Source organism: Populus nigra, chromosome 8 (genome assembly GCF_951802175.1).
Source record: "Populus nigra chromosome 8, ddPopNigr1.1, whole genome shotgun sequence".
Lineage (NCBI taxonomy): Eukaryota > Viridiplantae > Streptophyta > Magnoliopsida > Malpighiales > Salicaceae > Populus > Populus nigra.
The window spans coordinates 20,585,539-20,606,334 of NC_084859.1; the positions used below are offsets into that span (position 1 = coordinate 20,585,539).

General features: G+C 33.7%; 1 protein-coding gene across 4 annotated transcripts; it reads left to right on the top strand.

Annotated features, from left to right (window-relative positions):
• The first annotated feature begins 360 nt into the window (after positions 1–360).
• Positions 361–7,093, top strand: LOC133702216 (outer envelope protein 80, chloroplastic-like). 4 transcript variants are annotated; one of them, XM_062126494.1, is made up of 16 exons: positions 361–1,135; positions 1,328–1,421; positions 1,927–2,009; positions 2,135–2,232; positions 2,335–2,404; positions 2,725–2,818; positions 3,333–3,414; positions 3,530–3,565; positions 3,708–3,861; positions 3,956–4,096; positions 4,874–4,944; positions 5,072–5,150; positions 5,305–5,420; positions 5,827–5,974; positions 6,150–6,219; positions 6,660–7,093. In XM_062126494.1, exons 1-16 carry the CDS (start codon positions 542–544, stop codon positions 6,812–6,814), a joined length of 2,085 nt encoding a protein of 694 aa, XP_061982478.1. In that variant the 5' UTR covers positions 361–541; the 3' UTR covers positions 6,815–7,093. The 4 variants fall into 4 exon arrangements, with proteins under 4 accessions (XP_061982478.1, XP_061982480.1, XP_061982479.1 ...); XM_062126496.1 differs by having other exon boundaries at positions 995–1,135; positions 1,332–1,421; positions 1,919–2,009; XM_062126495.1 differs by having other exon boundaries at positions 995–1,135; positions 1,332–1,421.
• Positions 7,094–20,796: the final 13,703 nt, after the last annotated feature.

Below are 20,796 nucleotides of genomic sequence, written 5' to 3' on the forward strand. Positions count from 1 at the left end.
TAATTGCTTTATTTTTTTTTTTCAATTCAAAAGTTATTTTTCTATTTTGTAAAAAACAAAAGGGTAGAAATACACTTGGCCAGCACTTTAATTTTTTTTTATGTGGGGTAAATCAGTAATTTGATTGTTAAAAAAAGTTGAAAAGACAAAAAAATAAAAATAAAAATACAGGACAAATTGTTCGACAATCCTTTAATGCATTTGTGAAAGACTAAATCACCCTTATATGCACCCCAATTTTTCAAAGAACAAACTCGTAATTTACCTGTCGTTTTTTGTGTCTCTGTGTGTACAGTATTTTGCACAGTTTTTAGCCTACGCACTTTATTGTTTCTGTTAATATATATATTATTATTCATTTTTCGAAAATAAAGCATCAGGTGCTTCCTGCTGCTGTAAGTGACTGACACCCCTCTCTAGGGTTCATCTTCATCTCTTCTTCAGAAAAAAAAAAAAATCCCCAAATTAATGTTCTCCAATTAGGGTTGTCTTTTCGTTTTTCTTCACCAATTCACATCCTTACGCAAAATCTCTCTCCACAATGACAAAAAACGACGAAGTTTCCTTCACTTCTTCTGCTCTCAAAATCGCACCTTTCCTTCACCAGCAAACTAAACCCTCTCTCCCTTTCTTCTCTCAACTTGTCCAAACCAAACTCACCTTCCTCTACTCGCTCCTAACCCGCACCAGGCTCCCCAACTCACCCCTCCTCTGCTCCGCCTCGCTCTCCCTAACTCGGCCCTCCTCCCCGGGGTCGGACCCTAAATCCCTGCCGATCCTCTGCTCCGCGTCATTGTCTCTGAGTCAGTCTCAACTCCGTGATTCGACTCAGAGTGACTCGGTGGTGGCCCAGCAGAAGAGTGGTGGGGCGAGTGGGGTTCATGGGCCGAGTCGGTATGATGAGGAGAGGGTGCTGATAAGTGAAGTGTTGGTGAGGAATAAAGACGGGGAGGAACTGGAGAGGAAGGATTTGGAAGCTGAGGCTCTAGCTGCGTTAAAAGCTTGCCGTGCTAACTCAGCTCTTACGGTTCGTGAAGTTCAGGAGGATGTGCATAGGGTTATTAGTAGTGGGTACTTTTGCTCCTGTATGCCTGTTGCTGTTGACACACGTGATGGCATTCGACTGGTTTTTCAGGTAGGTGGGACCCACCAAATTACGGATTTTCAGTCAGTTATAATTGGGATGTTGGGCTTATAGAAAGTTAATGTCTTTGAGCATTGTGTCTTGCATTCGTGCATTGTGTGAGGTTGTTTGTAAACAAGAGGAGATGGCAATGCAATGGTACGGGTTGGATTAATGGCTAATGTTGCTTTGTTGTGGCATAAGGTAGAGCCAAACCAGGAGTTTCATGGGCTAGTATGCGAAGGGGCTAGTGTTCTTCCGACAAAGTTTTTACAGGATGCTTTTCGTGGCGGATATGGTAGGTTGTATTTCGTATTACATTTATAGAGGTTAATGATACATGTTGTATGTAGAGCTGGAGAAATTATTACATAGACCACGTCATCCCTTATCAGTGAACACAAGATACTTGGATAAAATATGGTAGTCCCCACTGAATAATATATGCATTTCACATGAGTTTGTCAACATGTTTTGTGTTTATTAGCTTAATCTATGAGTGATGCGGTAGACCAAGTCCAATGCCCATTTTTTTATCTCTTCCTTCTTGCCCTTCTCATACTCATTATTTTGTTGATTGTTTTGCCCTTCCAGCTTTCTGTGTTTTTTCCTCTAATGTATAATGTTTCAAACTAAGGGAATGCTACAATATAGGCATGTCTTTTTTAGTTATGGTATGATTCTATTTTGTGGTGATTTTTAGGTATCTATCCAGGCACGTGGTTACGGGTGTTGTCATGCTAACTTAAAATGTTTAAATAGGAGACTTTCATTGATTTTATTTTTGGTGTCAAGCTGTGCAGGAAAAGTGGTTAATATTAAGCAATTGGATGAAGTGATAAGTTCCATCAATAGCTGGTACATGGAGCGTGGTCTTTTTGGCATGGTTTGTGTTTCATCTTTCATGATATTATATCATCATCATGATAACCTGGGATTAAAATATCAGGTTCTCCATGATTTATGACCACAACTTTTACATTAGCATCAGTTTTCTTTTCATTTTTATAGGTCTCAAATGCTGAGATACTCTCTGGGGGTATTATAAGGTTACAAATTGCAGAAGCGGAGGTGAATGACATTTCCATACGCTTTCTTGACCGAAAAACGTAAGAGCTTTCCTTCAATTTGTTACACAATCTCATTCACATTCACAAGCACCCAGATGCGGAGACAAAGACTCATTACTAATATGTGCTTTAATGCTCCAGTGGTGAACCAACCAAGGGGAAGACAAAGCCCGAGACGATACTTAGGCAACTTACAACCAAAAAGGGACAGGTAATTCTGGCATAGCTTTTTTCTTTTGTCCTTCCAAATGATATTTCCTCATTACATCATGTATATAATGATCATTTCTGGCAAACTGGGGGCCTTCAGCATTTTTCTGCATTCAAAGTCTTAGTTTTTGTAATTTGTAGCATTCATTGATGTTTTTCCTGTGGTTATTAAATAAAAGTTAATGCCTCCTTAACTCTATTTAACATCAATTCCTTAGTTTTTTTTAAAGGATTTTTACTCAAATTGTCATTTATGGAAATTAAATTTAGCTTAAATATATTCACTGACATGTTTTTCTATTTGAAATGGCTCCCATATAGGTCTACAGCATGCTTCAAGGGAAAAGAGATGTGGATACTGTGTTAACTATGGGAATCATGGAAGATGTTAGCTTTATTCCCCAACCTGCTGAAGGTAAAAAAGAGAGGATGTTATACATTGTAACTAGTGTCACGATGAGATGCATATTTTGAAATATTATATTCCGAAAAATGCTAGCTGAAATATACATCTTTGAACATATATGTACTCACTTTCACACATGCACATAAATGTCTGTTTGCAGGCACTCATCACACGCTTATTTGTGTGTGTCCATGCATCTTTGCAGTAACATTGGACCCATGTTTAGAGAACCATGGGTACAATCCACTTGAGAGTATTCTCAAATAAATTTGGTTTTTGTGTGATTTGATATCAATTGGTGTATCAAGCATAACACCGAAGATTCAATGTTCTATCAATGATACCTTTTGACATGGTCTATACTCTTTGCTAGTCATTGAGTGTCTCTTCTGTGTTATACATATTTTCTGAATAATCATTTATGTTAGCATAATTGAATGGAGGTGCCTATGGGCATACATAATACAGCTGTTCTATCCCAAACATTGAACTTGAAACTGTTTTTTCCCCTCTCTTTGTTTAGATACTGGCAAAGTTGATTTGATAATGAATGTTGTTGAACGTCCAAATGGAGGATTTTCTGCTGGTGGTGGGATATCAAGTGGGTGAGTGATATTAACATGGAGGGCACTGATCCCATGCCTTTCCTCATTTACATTTATATCGACTTATCTTTGGTGGACTGGAAACATCATATACTGATTACATTGCAATTTCTAGGACTACAAGTGGCTCTCTACCAGGACTTATTGGAAGGTAATTTTACCAAAAACATGACGTGCTCGGTTTAGTTTTCCTCTAAAAAATGCTTGATAATCTTTAATTAGTGGCTTTGTTACTACGTGGAAACTTGTGAGGAATGTTGTTTTACCCCACATTTGCCTTGTATCTGTTGCAGCTTTGCATATTCTCATAGGAATGTTTTTGGACGAAACCAGAAACTTAATATTTCCCTTGAGAGGGGCCAAATTGACTCAATCTTTCGAATAAACTACACAGACCCCTGGATTGAAGGGGACGACAAACGGACTTCTAGAACAATTATGGTTCAGGTAATCTTTTGTCATGTTGCCTCTACTTGCAATAATTTTTTGGTGATAATGTAAAAGTGCTCATTGCTTTGTGAACTGATTTTGCCTGCACTAGAATTCAAGAACCCCTGGGAATCTTGTTCATGGTAACCAACCTGTAAATAATAGCCTGACGATTGGCAGAGTTGCAGCTGGTATAGAATTTAGTAGACCACTCAGACCAAAGTGGAGTGGAACAGTCGGACTTATTTTTCAGGTACTTAATTATTGAAAATTGGCAGCATTAATGAGTAAATGAACAGCTGTATCTGGCTTTCTAGCTTTCCCATGATAATAATGACATTATGAATAATTGTCTTCATAAATTCATAGATTACCAACCTTGTTCTCATTATTTTATGTTTTCCATGTCCATGAATCTTTGAATGTGTTTTCCATTTTATAATGGGCTTTTCCAGGTTAACATCTCAAATCCCCTCTACTAGTAGAAAGTGTTTTATTTGGTCTGTTTACCAACATAATGTGACATTGTGTCCTTGTACAACACAATTTTTATTTAATCACAACCCCTTGTCTGTTAACGCAATTAGGACTTAGGGGTTGACTAATGAGATCTTGACATGTGGAAAATTAGTTGGAAAAAAGGTATTTGGTCCACGTGTTGTGATTTTCACTGGTTAACCATTAAGTGCCAGAAGTGTTAATAGGTGGAGGGTTTTTATTAAATGAAAACTTTGTTATACAGGGATAAAATATGACATTATGTTGGTAGAGTGACCCCATAAAACAGTTTCTACTAGTAGAGGGAATAACTATATTGAAAACCCATTATATAATGGCTTTAATCAGTGCTTCAAAATAATTAAGGAATTCAGATATTTCTATGTTCACCAGGCTTGCATGGGAAACATATAGAATGCCTTTATGTTATTTTGGTTGCTTGTAGTAATTTTGAAAGTTTTATTCTCGGCTAGATAACAATTTGGCATAAGCTGTATTACCTATTTTTGTTTATTGATTTCTAATATCTCAGCATGCTGGTGCTCGTAATGAAAAAGGAGACCCTAAGATCAAAGACCATTACAACAGCCCCCTCACTGCAAGGTACACATCTCTGGTGGAAAATGCCATTAAGCCTTTTGATTTTTAACTCCCAATGTTTTATTGGTTGTCAATTGCGAATATACTTGCCTTGTGATTTACTTTTTCTGTTTACATTTGTGTCATGCAGTGGCAAGAATCATGATGATATGTTGCTTGCTAAATTTGAAAGTGTATATACAGGTTCTGGTGACCATGGCTCTTCAATGGTTAGTAATTTATAACTAAGCAGGAATTTCTTATCCTGGCATTTTATTGTAATATGCTTGTTAAAAAATGAAAAGAAAAAAAAGAACGAAAATGTCTGCAGTTTTGGTTTTTACTGTTTTATGGATTGACATTTTTTTTTTTTTGTCTTTGCAGTTTGTGTTTAACATGGAACAAGGACTACCTCTTTGGCCTGAGTGGCTGTTTTTCAACAGAGTTAATACTCGTGCTCGAAAGGGTGTGGAAATTGGTCCTGCTCTTTGTCTTCTGAGGTTTGGTATTTATTTGTTTCTTTTTGTACTTTTTACCTGTGAGCAAATCTGTAAAGTGGCTTAAATAGCCTTTCTGCAGTATATATGAGGAAAGTTTCAGATGATAATAAAGAGTTGTTGCAAAGCGTTAAGCAGCTTTGAATGAAGTTCTTGACTATTGAAAATTACCAAATTATTTATTGTCTGGAAAAAAAATGTGTTTATATGTCAGGGAGAGTTACAAAATTATTTAAAGCTCTATAGTAAATTGCAGTGTACTATTCAGAATGCTAAAGTCCACTATGCTTCTGTATCATAGCCAATAGGATGTCTTTTTTATTGGCTCCTGCTTGTACTCTTATTTATATCAAAGTTCAAGCAATAATCTGGTACTGCTGGTTAAGTATTCTTTGCTTCTCATTTCCAGTTTGTCTGGTGGTCATGTGATGGGTAATTTCTCTCCTCATGAAGCATTTGCCATTGGTGGAACCAACAGTGTGAGAGGATATGAAGAAGGGGCTGTGGGCTCTGGTCGATCTTATGCAGTTGGCTCGGGTGAAATTTCTTTCCCTGTGGTAGGTCACTGCTGGCAACTTTTGTTTTGGTCTTTATGAATGTTGTACCACTGGCATTATGGTACTGGCCTTGTTTTTTAACTTTTATGAATGCTGTGCATGTTTGACACTAATGTCATCATAATCCAAACGTCAAGGGAAAGCTTTAGTTATTTGTCTGTTCTTTTCTTGGCAGTTGGGACCAGTGGAAGGAGTTTTTTTTGCTGACTATGGAACAGACCTTGGATCTGGATCCTCAGTGCCTGGTATGTTTTTGTGTGTGTGTGATTTCTTGATTCACTACTTAGGATGTTGGTTCTGTCTGTATAGATATGTTATTTGTGCAAAAAAGGATTGAAAAATAGCCACGAGTCATTTGTTCTCTCCTTGCATTAAAAGCTGGTGGCCCTTGATGCAACTATCACTACTGGACTGGGATGGGATTGGCAACCCCGTCCAAAGATACGGGGCAGGCTAATGACTGCTTGTTATGTAGGGCGTGACTCTAACCTCAACTTGATCTATTTTAATAGAGTAACTTGCCGGCTAATTTATATCAAGCTTGATTGCTGAACTGATTAGTTTTCGTTCTTCAAATATGCTGCGTGTGCAAGGATGTATCCTTTGTTATCATTGCTGGGGGGATGAGTTTTACTAAAATGATGCACATTTCACCTATACCTCTGTTTTTGGTCATTCTTTGCAGGTGATCCTGCTGGGGCAAGGCTGAAGCCTGGAAGTGGATATGGGTATGGCTTCGGCATCCGTGTGGACTCACCATTAGGCCCTCTTCGGCTTGAATATGCATTTAATGACAGGCACGCAAAGAGATTCCATTTTGGAGTAGGTCACCGAAATTAAGGGCAGCTTGCTTCCTAGCACTTTTTTTGAATCAACTCTATTGCGTTGTTGTAGAGGCTCATTATTTCTGTTTCTATTTCTATGCATCTCTAATTCTATCATCAATGGCCTCGAGGCCCTGTGGGGTGCGCTGACCTTTTTAATCACCCCATCAATCTTGCTTTAGCAAACAGTCAGGATTGATTTTTGATCTGTGCATTCTTTATGGTAGGTCACCTTCACATCAACAATGGAACATAGTTTACATTGAATAGACGAGCTCCTTGTGTTTTCCTTTCACTGTTCTTCTTCTTTTGCTTGAAGTCTATGGTCTAAGCATGTGGTTCTGTTTCCCCTTTTCAATGGATGGATAACAGTCACCAAAGCGCGAGGGAAACTTTTTCTGTAATTGAAGAAAGCCAAGCAATTCCTTGAAATGAAAAAAAAAAGATAGACAAAAAAAAAAAAACTATATATATATTTTCCTTCTTGTGTCTGTCTCCTGGTAGTTATTCTTTAAATAATATAAAATTTCTTATCATATTTTCCTGAACAATAAATTTAGGATTAAGACTTAATTAATATATGAACGATACGTGCCAGGTAAACTTTCCATGATAGATCTCCTCTAATTATGCTTGCACAAATTTTTAGGAATAACAAAATTCATTGATGATTTTTGTTTTAAAAATATTATTTACCTTCATTCCTAACTATATTTATCAAAGTTATTATACCTGCTGACCTGACTCATGAGGCTTGATCAGGCTAACCTGGGGCACATTAAAATTATTATACCCTGCCTGATTTAGAACTTAATCTAAAATTTTGTTTGTTTCATATAAAATATTTAATAATAAAATAATTTTTAGATTTTTTTATGTTTGTTTCTCGAAAAATATTTTTATAAAAAATGATTTTTGTCTTTGTTTCTTATACAATATTACATTTTACTGGAAAATTGTTGGATATAAAATATTTTATAATTAACTTTCAAACTTAGTTTATTTGCTAAAAAGTATTTTTAGCTTATAAAATTTTATAAATAATAATTCATTTATAATATTATTTAATTATTTTAATTATAATTTTAATTTCACCACTACTATCACCACAATTATTATCTCATTACATCATGACTTCCTCACAACCACCTCTTTCACCTTCATTATCATGTTATCATTCTTTTTTTCTAACAACACCACTGCCATCTTATTCTTTACTACCATCACAATCATTTTACCATCACCAATTTTTCTACCACCACCTTTACTATCATTGCCACGACCACCGCCATTACTGCCACCACCATATCATCAACCACGTCACCATCATTTCCTCCACCATTATTAATATGTCACTGCCACAATAACCATTTCCTTCATTACCGTCATGTTACCACTATTATAAAAAATATTTACAAAAAAGTATTTCTCAAGTCAAACATTGAAGAATATTTTACACGAAACAAACAAATACCAAAACTTAAGCAGGTTAACTGAGGTCAATAAAATTAACACTATTTAATTTTTTTAAAAAAAATTAAATTAGATTTTGATTATGTCATGAAATTGACCTGTCAAATACACCATGTCAAAACAGGTGTGCTCCACATTGATTTCTTTTAAAACTCAACCCTGTCAATTTTATAATTAAGTACAATATTTATATCGTTAAATGCTTGTTAAAGAGTTATTAAGAAAAGAAGTGAAAATGGGTGAAAATTATAGTTGGATGTTTAGAATGTAAATTGAAATTACTAAAATTAAAAAAATAGAACATTAAATATGAGACCAAGGCAGTATAATTTTTTTCGTGATTGCGTATCTGATAACTATTGAATAGTAATGTTCGAGTTTCAATGCCTACAGTCCAAAAATAAGTTTGTAGTGTTGTGCTCACAATTTTCTCAATTGGTAAGCCATCTGAGGGTCACTCACTGTGCAGTCTTGAGGCTCGAGACCCTGCCATTGTCGTCTTCTTAAACCCGTCAGGTCTCAAGTAGAAGGGGGAAACTTCACTCTCTTCTAGCTCTGTCAGAGTCATCTTTCTATTGGCCTTTGACTCTCCAGGAGGCTTCTCTCCTCAAGCAATCAAGACCTCCTTGGGTAAAAAGCCCCCCCGTGGAAGAGATATTTGACCCTTCATTATTTAAAGATTGTTTTATATTATGATTTTTTAAAATATCTTTTATTTTAAAATTTATTAAAATAATTTTTATTTTATTTTTTAAAATTTATTTTTGATATCCGTTCATTGAAACTATCTAAAAATATCAAAAAAATAATTTAAAATAAAAAAACACAAAAATCTATTTTTTTAAAAAAATATTTTTAAAACATTAAAATAAATAGGCACCATGATTTTTGAACCTTGTTTTAACGCACAGAAAATTCAATTTCTTTGCCCAAGTTTTTTTCATAAAAAAAAATAGATTTCTTTGAATACATCAAATATACCGAACCAATATATGAATACGTTGTTGATCATCATTCAGATAATAATAATAAAAAAAAGTTTCGATAAATGGATAGATTAATCTGAAAATACATCTTACCGTTATTTATATTTACTAATTAAGGAGGAATATTATTTTGCCTAATAATAATTTTTCCACCACACAACCCTGCTTTACACATGCATAGCCAATAATAATGAGGATGAGGAGGACGGTGGCATAGACTGAAATCAACTTGATTTGTCGTTGTCTCTCACATTCCCCACAAAGAAAACATATAAAGCATAGAAATTGTATTTTATTTTTTATTTTTTCACTTATAATTCCATTTAAAATTACAAAATTTGGCTCCCTACCACGTCCATTTAATTCTCGTCGTACCATTTCCTATATAAAAAAATATATATTATCCATAGCACCTCAACTAGTTAAAGCAGAAAAAACGGTGTGTATTTAACGGAGGCAGCACTGAAATAGTGCTTCATGAAGAAATAAATGCTATTGCACCAAGGAATAATAATTGAAGAGGAAAGCAAGAGGAGTTAAGTGGGGCATGTACAATATTAATTTTTTTATTTATTCAGTAATTAAGGACTATTGATTTAATTTTGGTAGTTGATTTTAGGGGCATTTTTTTTAATAACATCATATATGTATCGAAAGAGGATATTCATATAAAGAGAAAAAAACATGAATGGCTAAGGGAATAAATATTATATTATAAGAGTAACTATTAAGGTTGTTTGGTGCAAAAAGGGGAAAGGGAGAATTATTAAGAGGAATTAATTAAATTTAACCTCAACGTGATTCAAATGGGAAGTTAATTTCACCTTTAGATAGGGTGGGGTCAAGAGATTTTTATTAGGAGGATTTTTTTAATTTTTTTATGCATTTTCTCTATGATTAGTTTTATGCAGACACCCTTGTGAATCAACACATCACTTCTAATATTATAAATCTAATGAGTTCAAAACTATATTTTAGTAATGATTATTTACATGATGGTGATGGTAATGATCTTTTTACATCATATTAAGGATTGATCATACAAAGTTATGTACACCCAACAAAACTTTTATTTTATCTAATGTTCTTTACATACCTCATATTACTAAACCGTTATTATTTGTTCAAAAATTTTATCTTGACGATCATATGTTTTTTAAATTTTACTCTTTTGTTTTTTATGTTAAGGATCTTATCACTAAGGCAATGCTTCAATCTGTTCATATTAAAGATGACTTTTATGTTATTTTCGAGTTTTTAGCCACGTCAATTTCTCAGGTTTATTGGTCTGCTTGCGTTTGTGCCTCTATTAACATCTGGCATCGTTGATTGAGTTATCCTGTTTCTTGTATTTTAAATTTATTAGTGTCAAATAACAAACTTGCTTATAATTCTAGACCTTCTAATTTTCAATGTCAAACATGTCCATTAGAAAAGTTGTCGCGTCTGTCATTAGGGCCTACGAGTTACAACACTTCCGCTCCTCTTGATTTATTTCTTAGTGATGTTTGGGGGCCTACTCTTATATTTTCCTCTTATTCTTTTTTTATTTTGTCATTTTTTTGGATGCTTATACTAATTATATATGGTTTTATCCTTTTATTGTGAAATTTGATGTATTTTCTATTATTCATCATTTTCAAGTTCTTGTAGAATGCCAATGTTAATGTAAAATAAAAGTTGTCCAAACCGTTGGGGTTTTCAATACCATAGATTAAACACTTTCTTTCAAATTATCGATATTCACCATTGCTTAATCTGTTCCCATACATATGAATAAAATGACATTGGTAAACGTTGTTATTGACATATTGTCGAAACTGATCTCACTTTGGGGTCAGTGTAACACACCCTTGCATTTTTTGAATTATGTGCTTTAGACTTTTGTGTATGTCACAATCATACATCTACTTTTCTGTTACAAAATAAATCCCTCTTCAAGTGTCTTTTTAATTGTACTATTAATTATGGCTTTTTAAGTATGTTTGAGTGTCTATGCTTTTCGTTTTTTCTTCCATATAATGCTCATAAATTAGTTTTTTGTTCCTCTTTATTTGTCTTTTTAGGCTATAGCTCCTCTCATTAAGATTACCATTGGCTAAACATGTCATCTCAATGTATTTACATCTTCTATCATGTTCGATTTCATGAACATGCATATTCGTTTGATAAGTCTGAACAAATGGCTACGTTTTCCCCCACCCTCTCCCCATCATAGTGTCACTGCCAGCCTGTCCAACTTACTTCTTCTTCATTTACATCTCCTATGCCTGCAACTCAACCCATACCCGTGCTACCTACATCACCTGCACCTCACCTCTCCTACTAGTCCTGCACATATGTCCCCACTTGCCTCTTTATCTAGTCCATTCTCCAAGTTCAAGTTCTACCCATTCAGGGACAATTTTTAGGTTTTGACGCTGCTGCACCTTCTAGTTCTGTTGCTACCCATCAGTCTCCATGTATGATTCTCCAGGTGGGTTGGATTTAGTTGTTGATCTCTCATTTTATCTTTAGAATTAGGCATTAAAGTTTGCCTTTCATCTGCATTCTTCAATAAAGATAATAGATGTTTGTGAATTTCAAAGAGATAACATACTAAGTGTTGGAGAGAGGTACAACAATTACAAGACAATGATCAATGGCACTAACAACGACAGTCGAAGGAAATGAAGAATCACCGGTTAGTGCAGAAGATGAGAGGGAAGATAACACCAGCACAAAAGTCATGAATTAAGAAGGGATAGTAGTCGGATTAACAACCGGATTTGTAGTAGCAATAAAGAGGTCTGTGTTGATTGAACCCATAGGAAGAAAAAAAATAGTTTTAATGTATATAGAGCTCTCATATCAAGTTGAGAATAATACGAGACTTGATATATTAGTTAGGCATCCTTCTCTCTCTCTCTCTCTCTCTCTATATATATATATATATATATATATATAATTAATGTAAAGACAAGATACAACCTACACGCTATGTATGGTAAAACATAATTGCTATAATAATACACACCTTATAAATCAACACTTCCTTTAATACATGTAAAAAAAAATGAAACATGAAAAAGGTTTTCTGTAAAATAGGAAGAAAACCAATGAATAGGGTAGTTTTGATTTTTCACACGAAACTGTACGAACCATACCCAAGAAGATGGCATGCACCAGCAAGAAAGAAAGGCTTAGGTTAAAAATCGTACTTGTCTAATTTATGATTTGAGTACTTGTGATGTGGCCCTTTACCATACGTTCCAAGTAGCCATTCTTGCGATCTAAGCCTAGCCAGATGGCTCATTTAAATTGTCATTTCAATTTGACAGAAAAATAATAATAAAAATAAAAAGAATTGTTCTACTGGTTTAAACGTCCGAATTTGTAAAAATGTTTTTAACTCAGAATTACTAAATTTGTACCGGTTCAAAACCATGATTATATGAGTTAATCTAGATGAATTTACTGTTTTTTTAATGCATAATCTACTTAGACTATATCCCAAATTAATCAGTAGCTCATTGGATTGAGTCGCCGGGCTAACCCTTAAGAAGCACTAAATTATTGGTGTTTTATATATAATTTTCAATAATTTTATAAACTATTACATACCATAATCATTGTCCACACCGGATTAGTTGTGCCGATTGCATGTGTTTAAATAAAGAGAATATGGATGTACATCTAAAGGGTATGTCCTCCATGTGAAGGTAACAGAGTCCTTTTCCAGTTAACTTGTTGCCATTGAAGATGATGCATGGAGACAAAGGAAGCCACCCCATTAATAAAGATAAAGAGTGAGAGATGGCAGGGATCCATTGGGTTGTACAGATAAGTAGGAACTATTAAAAGCTCACGTCATGGCTATGGCTGAATAGTAAGCTATTAATCAATGATTGCTCGTGAAAACACATTACTGATCTTTGCCGAAGAGTAACCTATTATGATCTTTGCTTTCTAAATGTCTTTCGATTTTGATGTTCTTAATTTTCCGACTAAAGAGATAAGTTTTCCCACTAAAGTGACCACCGGTTGGATCTGATTTTGATAACATTACTTTGATAGTGTGTGTGTGTGTGTGTGTGTGTGTGTATATATGCATGCATGCATGGTTATTGTCTTTTCTTATGTATTAATTAAAAGCATAAAAAATAACAAAAAAAAAATCATCAAATCGATATATTTTCAAGCCAACATGCATCTTGAAAGATCACTTCCAATCTATTGATACTTGTAGATTATTTTTTCTTCAAAAAATTTCTTATAATATTTAATAAATTTCACTAGCTAGTCCCTAATTGTTAAATAGCTGTCAGGGACTAAAGCAACACTCATCTTTCCCATTTTCCACAAAACTTTCATAGTCCAAAAAGAATCCAATGAAAGAATGCCAGAAATGATCTCGTCATTGCCGTTGGTCGTTTAATGGAAAGGGTTGTAATGGAACTTTTAAAAACTATTGAGGTTGAAATTGGAAAAATTTAAACTATAAAAGCACCAAAATGAAACATTTAGGAATATATAGGGACTGATATAGCTTTCTATTTACCCTTTTTTTCTTTCTCTTGCCATCAAAGTTATTAAACTTGATCTAAGCTAAGTTTCAGGTCACACCTTAAACATATATTTTTTATTAAAAAAAAATTCAAATATATATTATTTAGAATTTTTTTAAAAAATATATCAAACTAAAATTTAACAGAATTAATCGAGATGACTTGATTTAATTTAAAACTCTACCTATACCAGATTTTATATCAATAAATCACCGAATTAATCTATTAACTCAGACTCGATTTAATAACACGACAATCTACTAATGCAAATGAACTAGAGCTTTTATTTCTTGGAATGGAGAAATCCATGCAAAGCACCGTCATGTATTATATATTCAATGCCTTGAAATTACGACAACCCAAGAAACTGTAATTGACATTATACGTAGACAAAGTTTTGGTAGCGTTGTGGAGACAGAGGCAGATGCTTGAAAATGCCATAACAAGACATAGACAGGAATGTTCAAGGAACTCGTACAATATCCCCTCGTGTTGTCTTGGAAAACATCGAGGGATTGGTGCCCAAAATCTGGTCAGAGAGGAGGGACTCTCTGTTAATTAATTACTTTGTTACATCTCCAATATTCTAATAATATTCTTAGTATTAAGATAAGAGATTACTCTTATAATATTCAGCTATAAAAGTTATTATAGTTTAGTTTAAGCTTTAGGGCACACAATTTTAGTCACATGTACATGTTACAACAATTGGTGCACTTAATGTCTCCTACTAATATTCTCCATGCATTCATCCAAACTATGCAAGATTTTGGTAATTTCCATACCTGCCCTGCTCCCATCCCCATGATTAAATTGTATATGAACATGATTAACTTTCAATTTTTTTTTAAATATAGTGTTGCATTGATCTATCTAAGATGATAACCTAAATTAATTAATTAATTAATTATCAATATCAATAATTAATATAGATTTTAAACATGATATGATATATCATGCTAACAAATTAATTGCTTGATGAAGTGTTTAAGATGTTGATTCTTCTTGCTTATGCTGCTGTAGTTTTTGTGGTACGATATGGTGTGGTTTGTATTTTGCCATAATTATAGATTTTAAAGTGTTTGGTTAATAAATATACACCATAATTTTATATAGATTCCACTAAAAATTTTCTTTTAAAATCTTATTTAAGAAAAAAAAATATGTACTTTCTCTTAAATCTACTTTTTCAAACCTTGACTATAAGGTAGTGTTTGGTGTACTGACAATGATGGATTGGACATGATAATTCTTTTATGAAGTTGTTTGGTACACCTTTAGACAATACAAAAATTATTTTTTGTCTTGTCCAATAATGTTTTAATGGAGAAATTTTTGTCTCAATAAAAGGAGTTGGACAAACTTGTCCAATTCACTGCACAAGGGTTAATCTGGTTGATCTGAGTGAATATAAAGATAAAAATAGTTGTTATCATTGTTTTAAAACTCGACTAATGGTCAACCTCGGACAAGACTTGGGTCACGTGTCGAGTTGACCATTGACCCGGGTCAATGTAAAGATAAAAAAATATTATCATAATTTTTAAACATTACTTAGGAGTTGAACTGGGGTCAGACCCAGGTCACAAGTCGGGTTGACCATTGACCCATGTCAATATAATGACAAAAATGATTGTTATTATAATTTTAAACTTAACTTAGGGGTTGACCAAGGGTAGGCTTGAGACCATTGACTCGTGTCAACGTAACGATAAAAATAATTATTATCACAGTTTTAAAACTCGATTTGAGGGCCAAGTTGGTCATTGACCCAAGTCAACATAAGGATAAAAGTAGTTGCTATTATGGTTTAAAAATCTGACTCGGGGTCAACCCAAGGCCAAGCTCGGGTCACGAGTGGAGTTGACCATGGACCCGAGTCAATGTTAGGATAAAAATAGTTAGCATTATAGTTTTAAAACTCGATTCCAGGGTCGACCTGGGTCTAGGATCAGGTCACGGGTTGGGTTGACCATTGACTCGAGTCAACATAAAGATAAAAATAGTTATTATTATAGTTTTAAAACCCGACTCAAGGGTCGACCCGGGGCAAGACTTATTTCACAGGTTGGGTTGACCATTGACCTGAGTCAATGTAAACATAAAAATGATTATTATTATTATAGTTCTAAAACTCAACTCAAGGGGTCAACTCGGGGCTAGGTTTGAGTCACATGTCGGGCTAACCATCGACTTGAGTCAACGTATGATAAAAAAAATATTATTATAATTTTAAAACTCGACTCTTGAGTCTATCTAAGGCTAGGCTCGGGTCATGGGCCGAGTTGGCCATTGACCCGAGTTAATATAATAATAAAAATAGTTATTATTATAATTTTAAAACCCTATCCAGGGGTTGACCTAGGTCTAGGTTCAAACTCGACTCATGGGCTGGGTTGATCATTGACCCGAGTCAACGTAAGAATAAAAATTATTATTATCATAATTTTAAAACTCAACTAAGGGGTTGACTTAAGGCAGGGTAAGGCCATGGGTCGGGATAGTCAATATGGGTTGACCGAAAGCAGTATAAGAATAAAAATGATTATTCATAGTTTAAAACCCGACTTGGAGGTCGACCTGGAGGAAGGCCCGAGTCACGACTTGCAAGAATCAACTCGAGTTGACCCAAATTAAAAAAAATCAAAACAACCTTATTTTAACCAAAAATATTAAAAAAGTCAATGGATTTTTTTACTCATATTTTATTTTGGGTCAACCAGGTTGCAAGTTAACTTGAATTTTTTACTGGGTTAAGTCATATCAATCATTCCTTTATTTTTTTTTCCTTAAACTTGGAAAGATCTAGAACATGGGCTGGTCAAATCTCGTCTAGTGTCTAGCAAACACAAAATAAAACAAATTATTCAGTCCAACCCAAAGCACATCAAACACAGGACAAGATAATTATTTGTCCTATCCAATTAATATTGTCTAGTATATCATAAAAACTACCATAATATCAAATACATACTTATAATCTTTGAGCTTGAATTTTATTAAATACATAAATAAATAAATTATAGTTTAACTGGTATTGGTATCTTATTTTTAAAAATAAGTTTTGAAATGGAGCCTTTCCTTGTAACTAAAAATAAAATCATGTTAGCAAGGAAATGTTGTAATTAATGTGGGATATGACAAAATTCTTTGATGCAAGAAGATCAAGGAAATGCTTAAAGAAGCTCCTTCTATTTTTTATGAAGAGAATGAAATTTTTTATCGAAGGATCAGAAACAAATGGGTCCAGATCTCCTGCGGAAATGATTTGAAAGATCCAAAATAAAAAAGAGTGATATTTGCTAGCAACAACATAATGGAGGCAGTCAATCAGTATGGATTGATCTGAAATCTGATTTAAATCCAATATAGCACCTATGAATACATAAGAAATGTATTGAATGAATTCTTTTTGATGAATAGATCAACATAACAATGCATAAATGTTTTCAGCTGATGCAGGGGGCAAATGGGTTGCTGGAGAGGGTAATTGGGTGAATTAGATCAGGGGTGGGTTTGTGGACCAAGATGTTGCTTCTCTTTTATTTTTCTTTCTTTAATATGGTGGGTGTAATAGCTTGATAGGTCCACAAAGATTTGAAATTTCCAAACCCTAATTCTCTCATTTCATCCAGCATTCAATTCATTCATCCCCTAATTAAATCCATTAATTTTAGATTTACAACAACCAATAAAATTAAGTTCTTCCCCAACTCAGCCCAACTTAGCTACCACATGAGCTAGCAACCCTAGAGTGCTCCATTATTCCAATATTTTGATTTTGTTTGACCTTGATGTTACTCTTTCAAGCACTTTGTATTCTTCAGATGTATATTTCAGGAAAAAAACACCTCAACTTAAACTTGAATAATTAATCAATTAACCAATCAGTCAATCGATTAGGTCATTATAAAATTTGACATGTACGAAACAAACATGCACTAATCAATTCTCGATCTTTCTCACAGAAAATGTGTAACTTTTGCAAAGCTAGTGGAGCCAAACTTTTTCTTTTACTTTTTCCTGTCTTCCTAGAATTCAAACAAAATGGTTGCAGTGAAGTTTGAGCTTGAGAAACTTGTGAGTTTGTCCAATATATATACATTGTATATAGCTAGTATATGCTTAGACGATAAGGTCAATGTGGATGTAACTTTCCTCTATAGCTTTGTCCCTAGTCACCGATTCTCTTAGGGTCTCAAGATTATCAAGAGAGGCATTTTGTGGCTGCCGGGATTTGACTAGGGGATGTTTCCACACAGACCCGCACGTACGCTATGAAGATAATATATAGTCATTTTTATCAAACATAATCCTGTCTTGTGGATTAACTGGGAGGACTCCCTGATATCTTGAATCTATTTCAGGTTAAATTAATTTAAATAAAACTAGATACGATTTCACAGTCAATTTAGCGAATCAACTCGTATTTTGTAACTCAACTCATTTAAATTCTCATGATTTGTTTACAATTTTAGTCACTTGAATTGAATTGACCAAATGTGATGAATAAATGGTGATTTGATGAATTTTTTTATTTTTTTATGATGAGCTGATTTATCGAAATGATATTGAAGACTTTCTAAAAAGAAAAGACATCTCTCTTTGACATGAGCTCTTTCCTTTGTAAAACAAGTGTGAAGAATCAATGGAAAAAAAACCAAATTATCTTGATCGTTTAAATAAGGAAAAAGAAAAGAAAAAAAATCAAATGATAGCTGCTTCTTAGACATTCTAGCTGCAGCTCTCTTAAGGAGAAAATGTAAGAGTATATGATAGTACTGTTATACATACAGTCCAAATTGGGGCCTACATGGAAGGTTTATTTTCTGTGAAGCTTCATTCAACATTTTTCTACCATTGCAGGTGATCGACTTTATAAAGCGGAGTCCTAAAGCCTAATTAGGTGGTACGTAAAATGCTCTTTTGGTACAGTATGTCATAAAAGATTGCCAATTCTCCAATTTGTCTCCCTGGTTGCCATGCCCTAACATTTCTGCAAGCAGCTCAAATTATCAAAATATGGGATCTCACCTTTTCCCCTGAAAAACGAGGTCCCAAATGAGCTCTGAACCTCAGTTATAACAATCCTGATCTCAGTTAAATCCCAGAAAAGGATCCAAATCTTAATTGAGTCCTCAAAGAATTTTTTTTGTTTACTTCCCCCGAATAGTTGCAGGTCGAATCAAAGAGGATCGCTATTCCGATAGATGGTAAGAGGGGTTATATATTAGAGGAGTGGAGGATTGGGATTCATGGAAGGAATTCAAAACGATTTTTTTTAAGGTTCAAAAACCATTTTCTTATATATAAAAAAGGAGCAATTTGAACAAAATCCATTGTATGGATGGGGGACTCAACTGAGAATATACTGAAACATTAGTGATCCGATTAATAATTAAGACAAGACTGTATATATATTTGCCATATACTTCCACATGCCTGCAAGGAAAAAGATGGTAGAGGGAGTATATATAGCAAAAATCCATGCTCCTATCTCTTGTTCTTTCACAATCAAAGACGATCAAATCATTTGAATTTTTCTTGAACAGTACGTGATAAATAATATTGTTTTCTTTTTTCTAAAATATTTTTAACATGAAAAACACCCATCAAGCAATATCATGAATTTCTACTTCAAAAAGATATAAAAAACATGGGATCTCGCTTCATATTTTCTTCCACTGGCTAGTACTATACTGTATCATATATATATATATATATATATATTCTAGCTCATCAGCCCCACATGGTTAAACCTCACCTTGCTGTTCAGGTCATTCTGTTGCAAATACTACTGCATCAAGCTGCAAGTCTCCATTGACCTAGCTAAGAGCTAGAATATATATATATATATATATATATATATATATATATATAGAGAGAGAGAGAGAGAGAGAGAGAGAGAGAGAGAGAGAGAGAGAGAGAGAGAGAGAAGGCAAACAAGAGATGTAGAGAGGGAGAGCCACTTGTTGTGGAGTGCATGTAAGAGCTTAAACACTGAACAGTAAGGTTGGTTGGGACAGGTTCTCAGCTGGTACTGAGCCAAGCCGACATTGGCGCGCCCACCAAAGCAAGTGCTGGGCTGGTTTGAAACTGTTTGTTTCCCAAGAAAGAGAAAAAAAATTAGGAATGCAAGAAGATAAAACAAAAGGGGCTGTACTACCAAGCAAATATTCATTTATAATTAATTCTAGCTAGGATTGGGATGATGAAGAGAGACAAGCCTCAAACCCTAATCTCTAACTTTGTCTTTAGTCTATTTTACACTCCAATTGCTTCAATATTTTTTTAATGATCTTGATCGGTTGGTGATTAAATTTTATTTTAATAATTAAGGTCTTAATGTTTCTTTCAGTTTTCTGTTATTCACCTGAAAAAATATCAAGTTAATGTATATTTTTTATGTGTTTTTTTATAATTTTAATAGATTAATATTAAAAATAAAAAATTAAGAAAAAAATATTATATTAATATATTTTGAGTTAAAAAATATTTTTTATAAAAATATTATGTACAGTTTCATCAAATACACAATTAATTAGTTCATCATCTTGGCCATTAATTTGTTCTCACCATCTTTTCACACACTATTCAATAAGTAGCTTGTTCTTTCAGGTCTAAAGATTATCCAGTGCTATTACTCTCTTCTCCTCCACTTTCTCACCCCCAATATATCTTGTAATATTTTAGAGTGTTTAAAAATATAATAATAATTTTTTAAAAAATATTTTTCATATAAAAATATATTAAAATAATATTTTTGTAAAAAAAACTTATTTTTAGTATTAGGAATCAAAACACTAAAAAAATTATTTTTTTATAAAAAAACAAATTAAAAGACGATATCCCAAACAAACACTGAGTGATCGCTCAGCCAGTCTCTCTCTTTGCTTTAGCATATTTCTCTATTGTTTAGTCACACCTCACAAGTGATATCTTGTCTCTCCTTTTTTACTCAAATATTGGGTTTGCTTTATCAACTCTGATCT

Excerpts from the sequence above, each read along its gene's own strand:
- LOC133702216 (XM_062126494.1), top strand. The coding sequence starts at position 542 with ATGACAAAAAACGACGAAGTTTCCTTCACTTCTTCTGCTCTCAAAATC. Across the intron at positions 1,136-1,327 it reads GCATTCGACTGGTTTTTCAG|GTAGAGCCAAACCAGGAGTT; the intron begins GTAGGTGGGACC and ends TTGTGGCATAAG. Across the intron at positions 5,151-5,304 it reads GTGACCATGGCTCTTCAATG|TTTGTGTTTAACATGGAACA; the intron begins GTTAGTAATTTA and ends TTGTCTTTGCAG.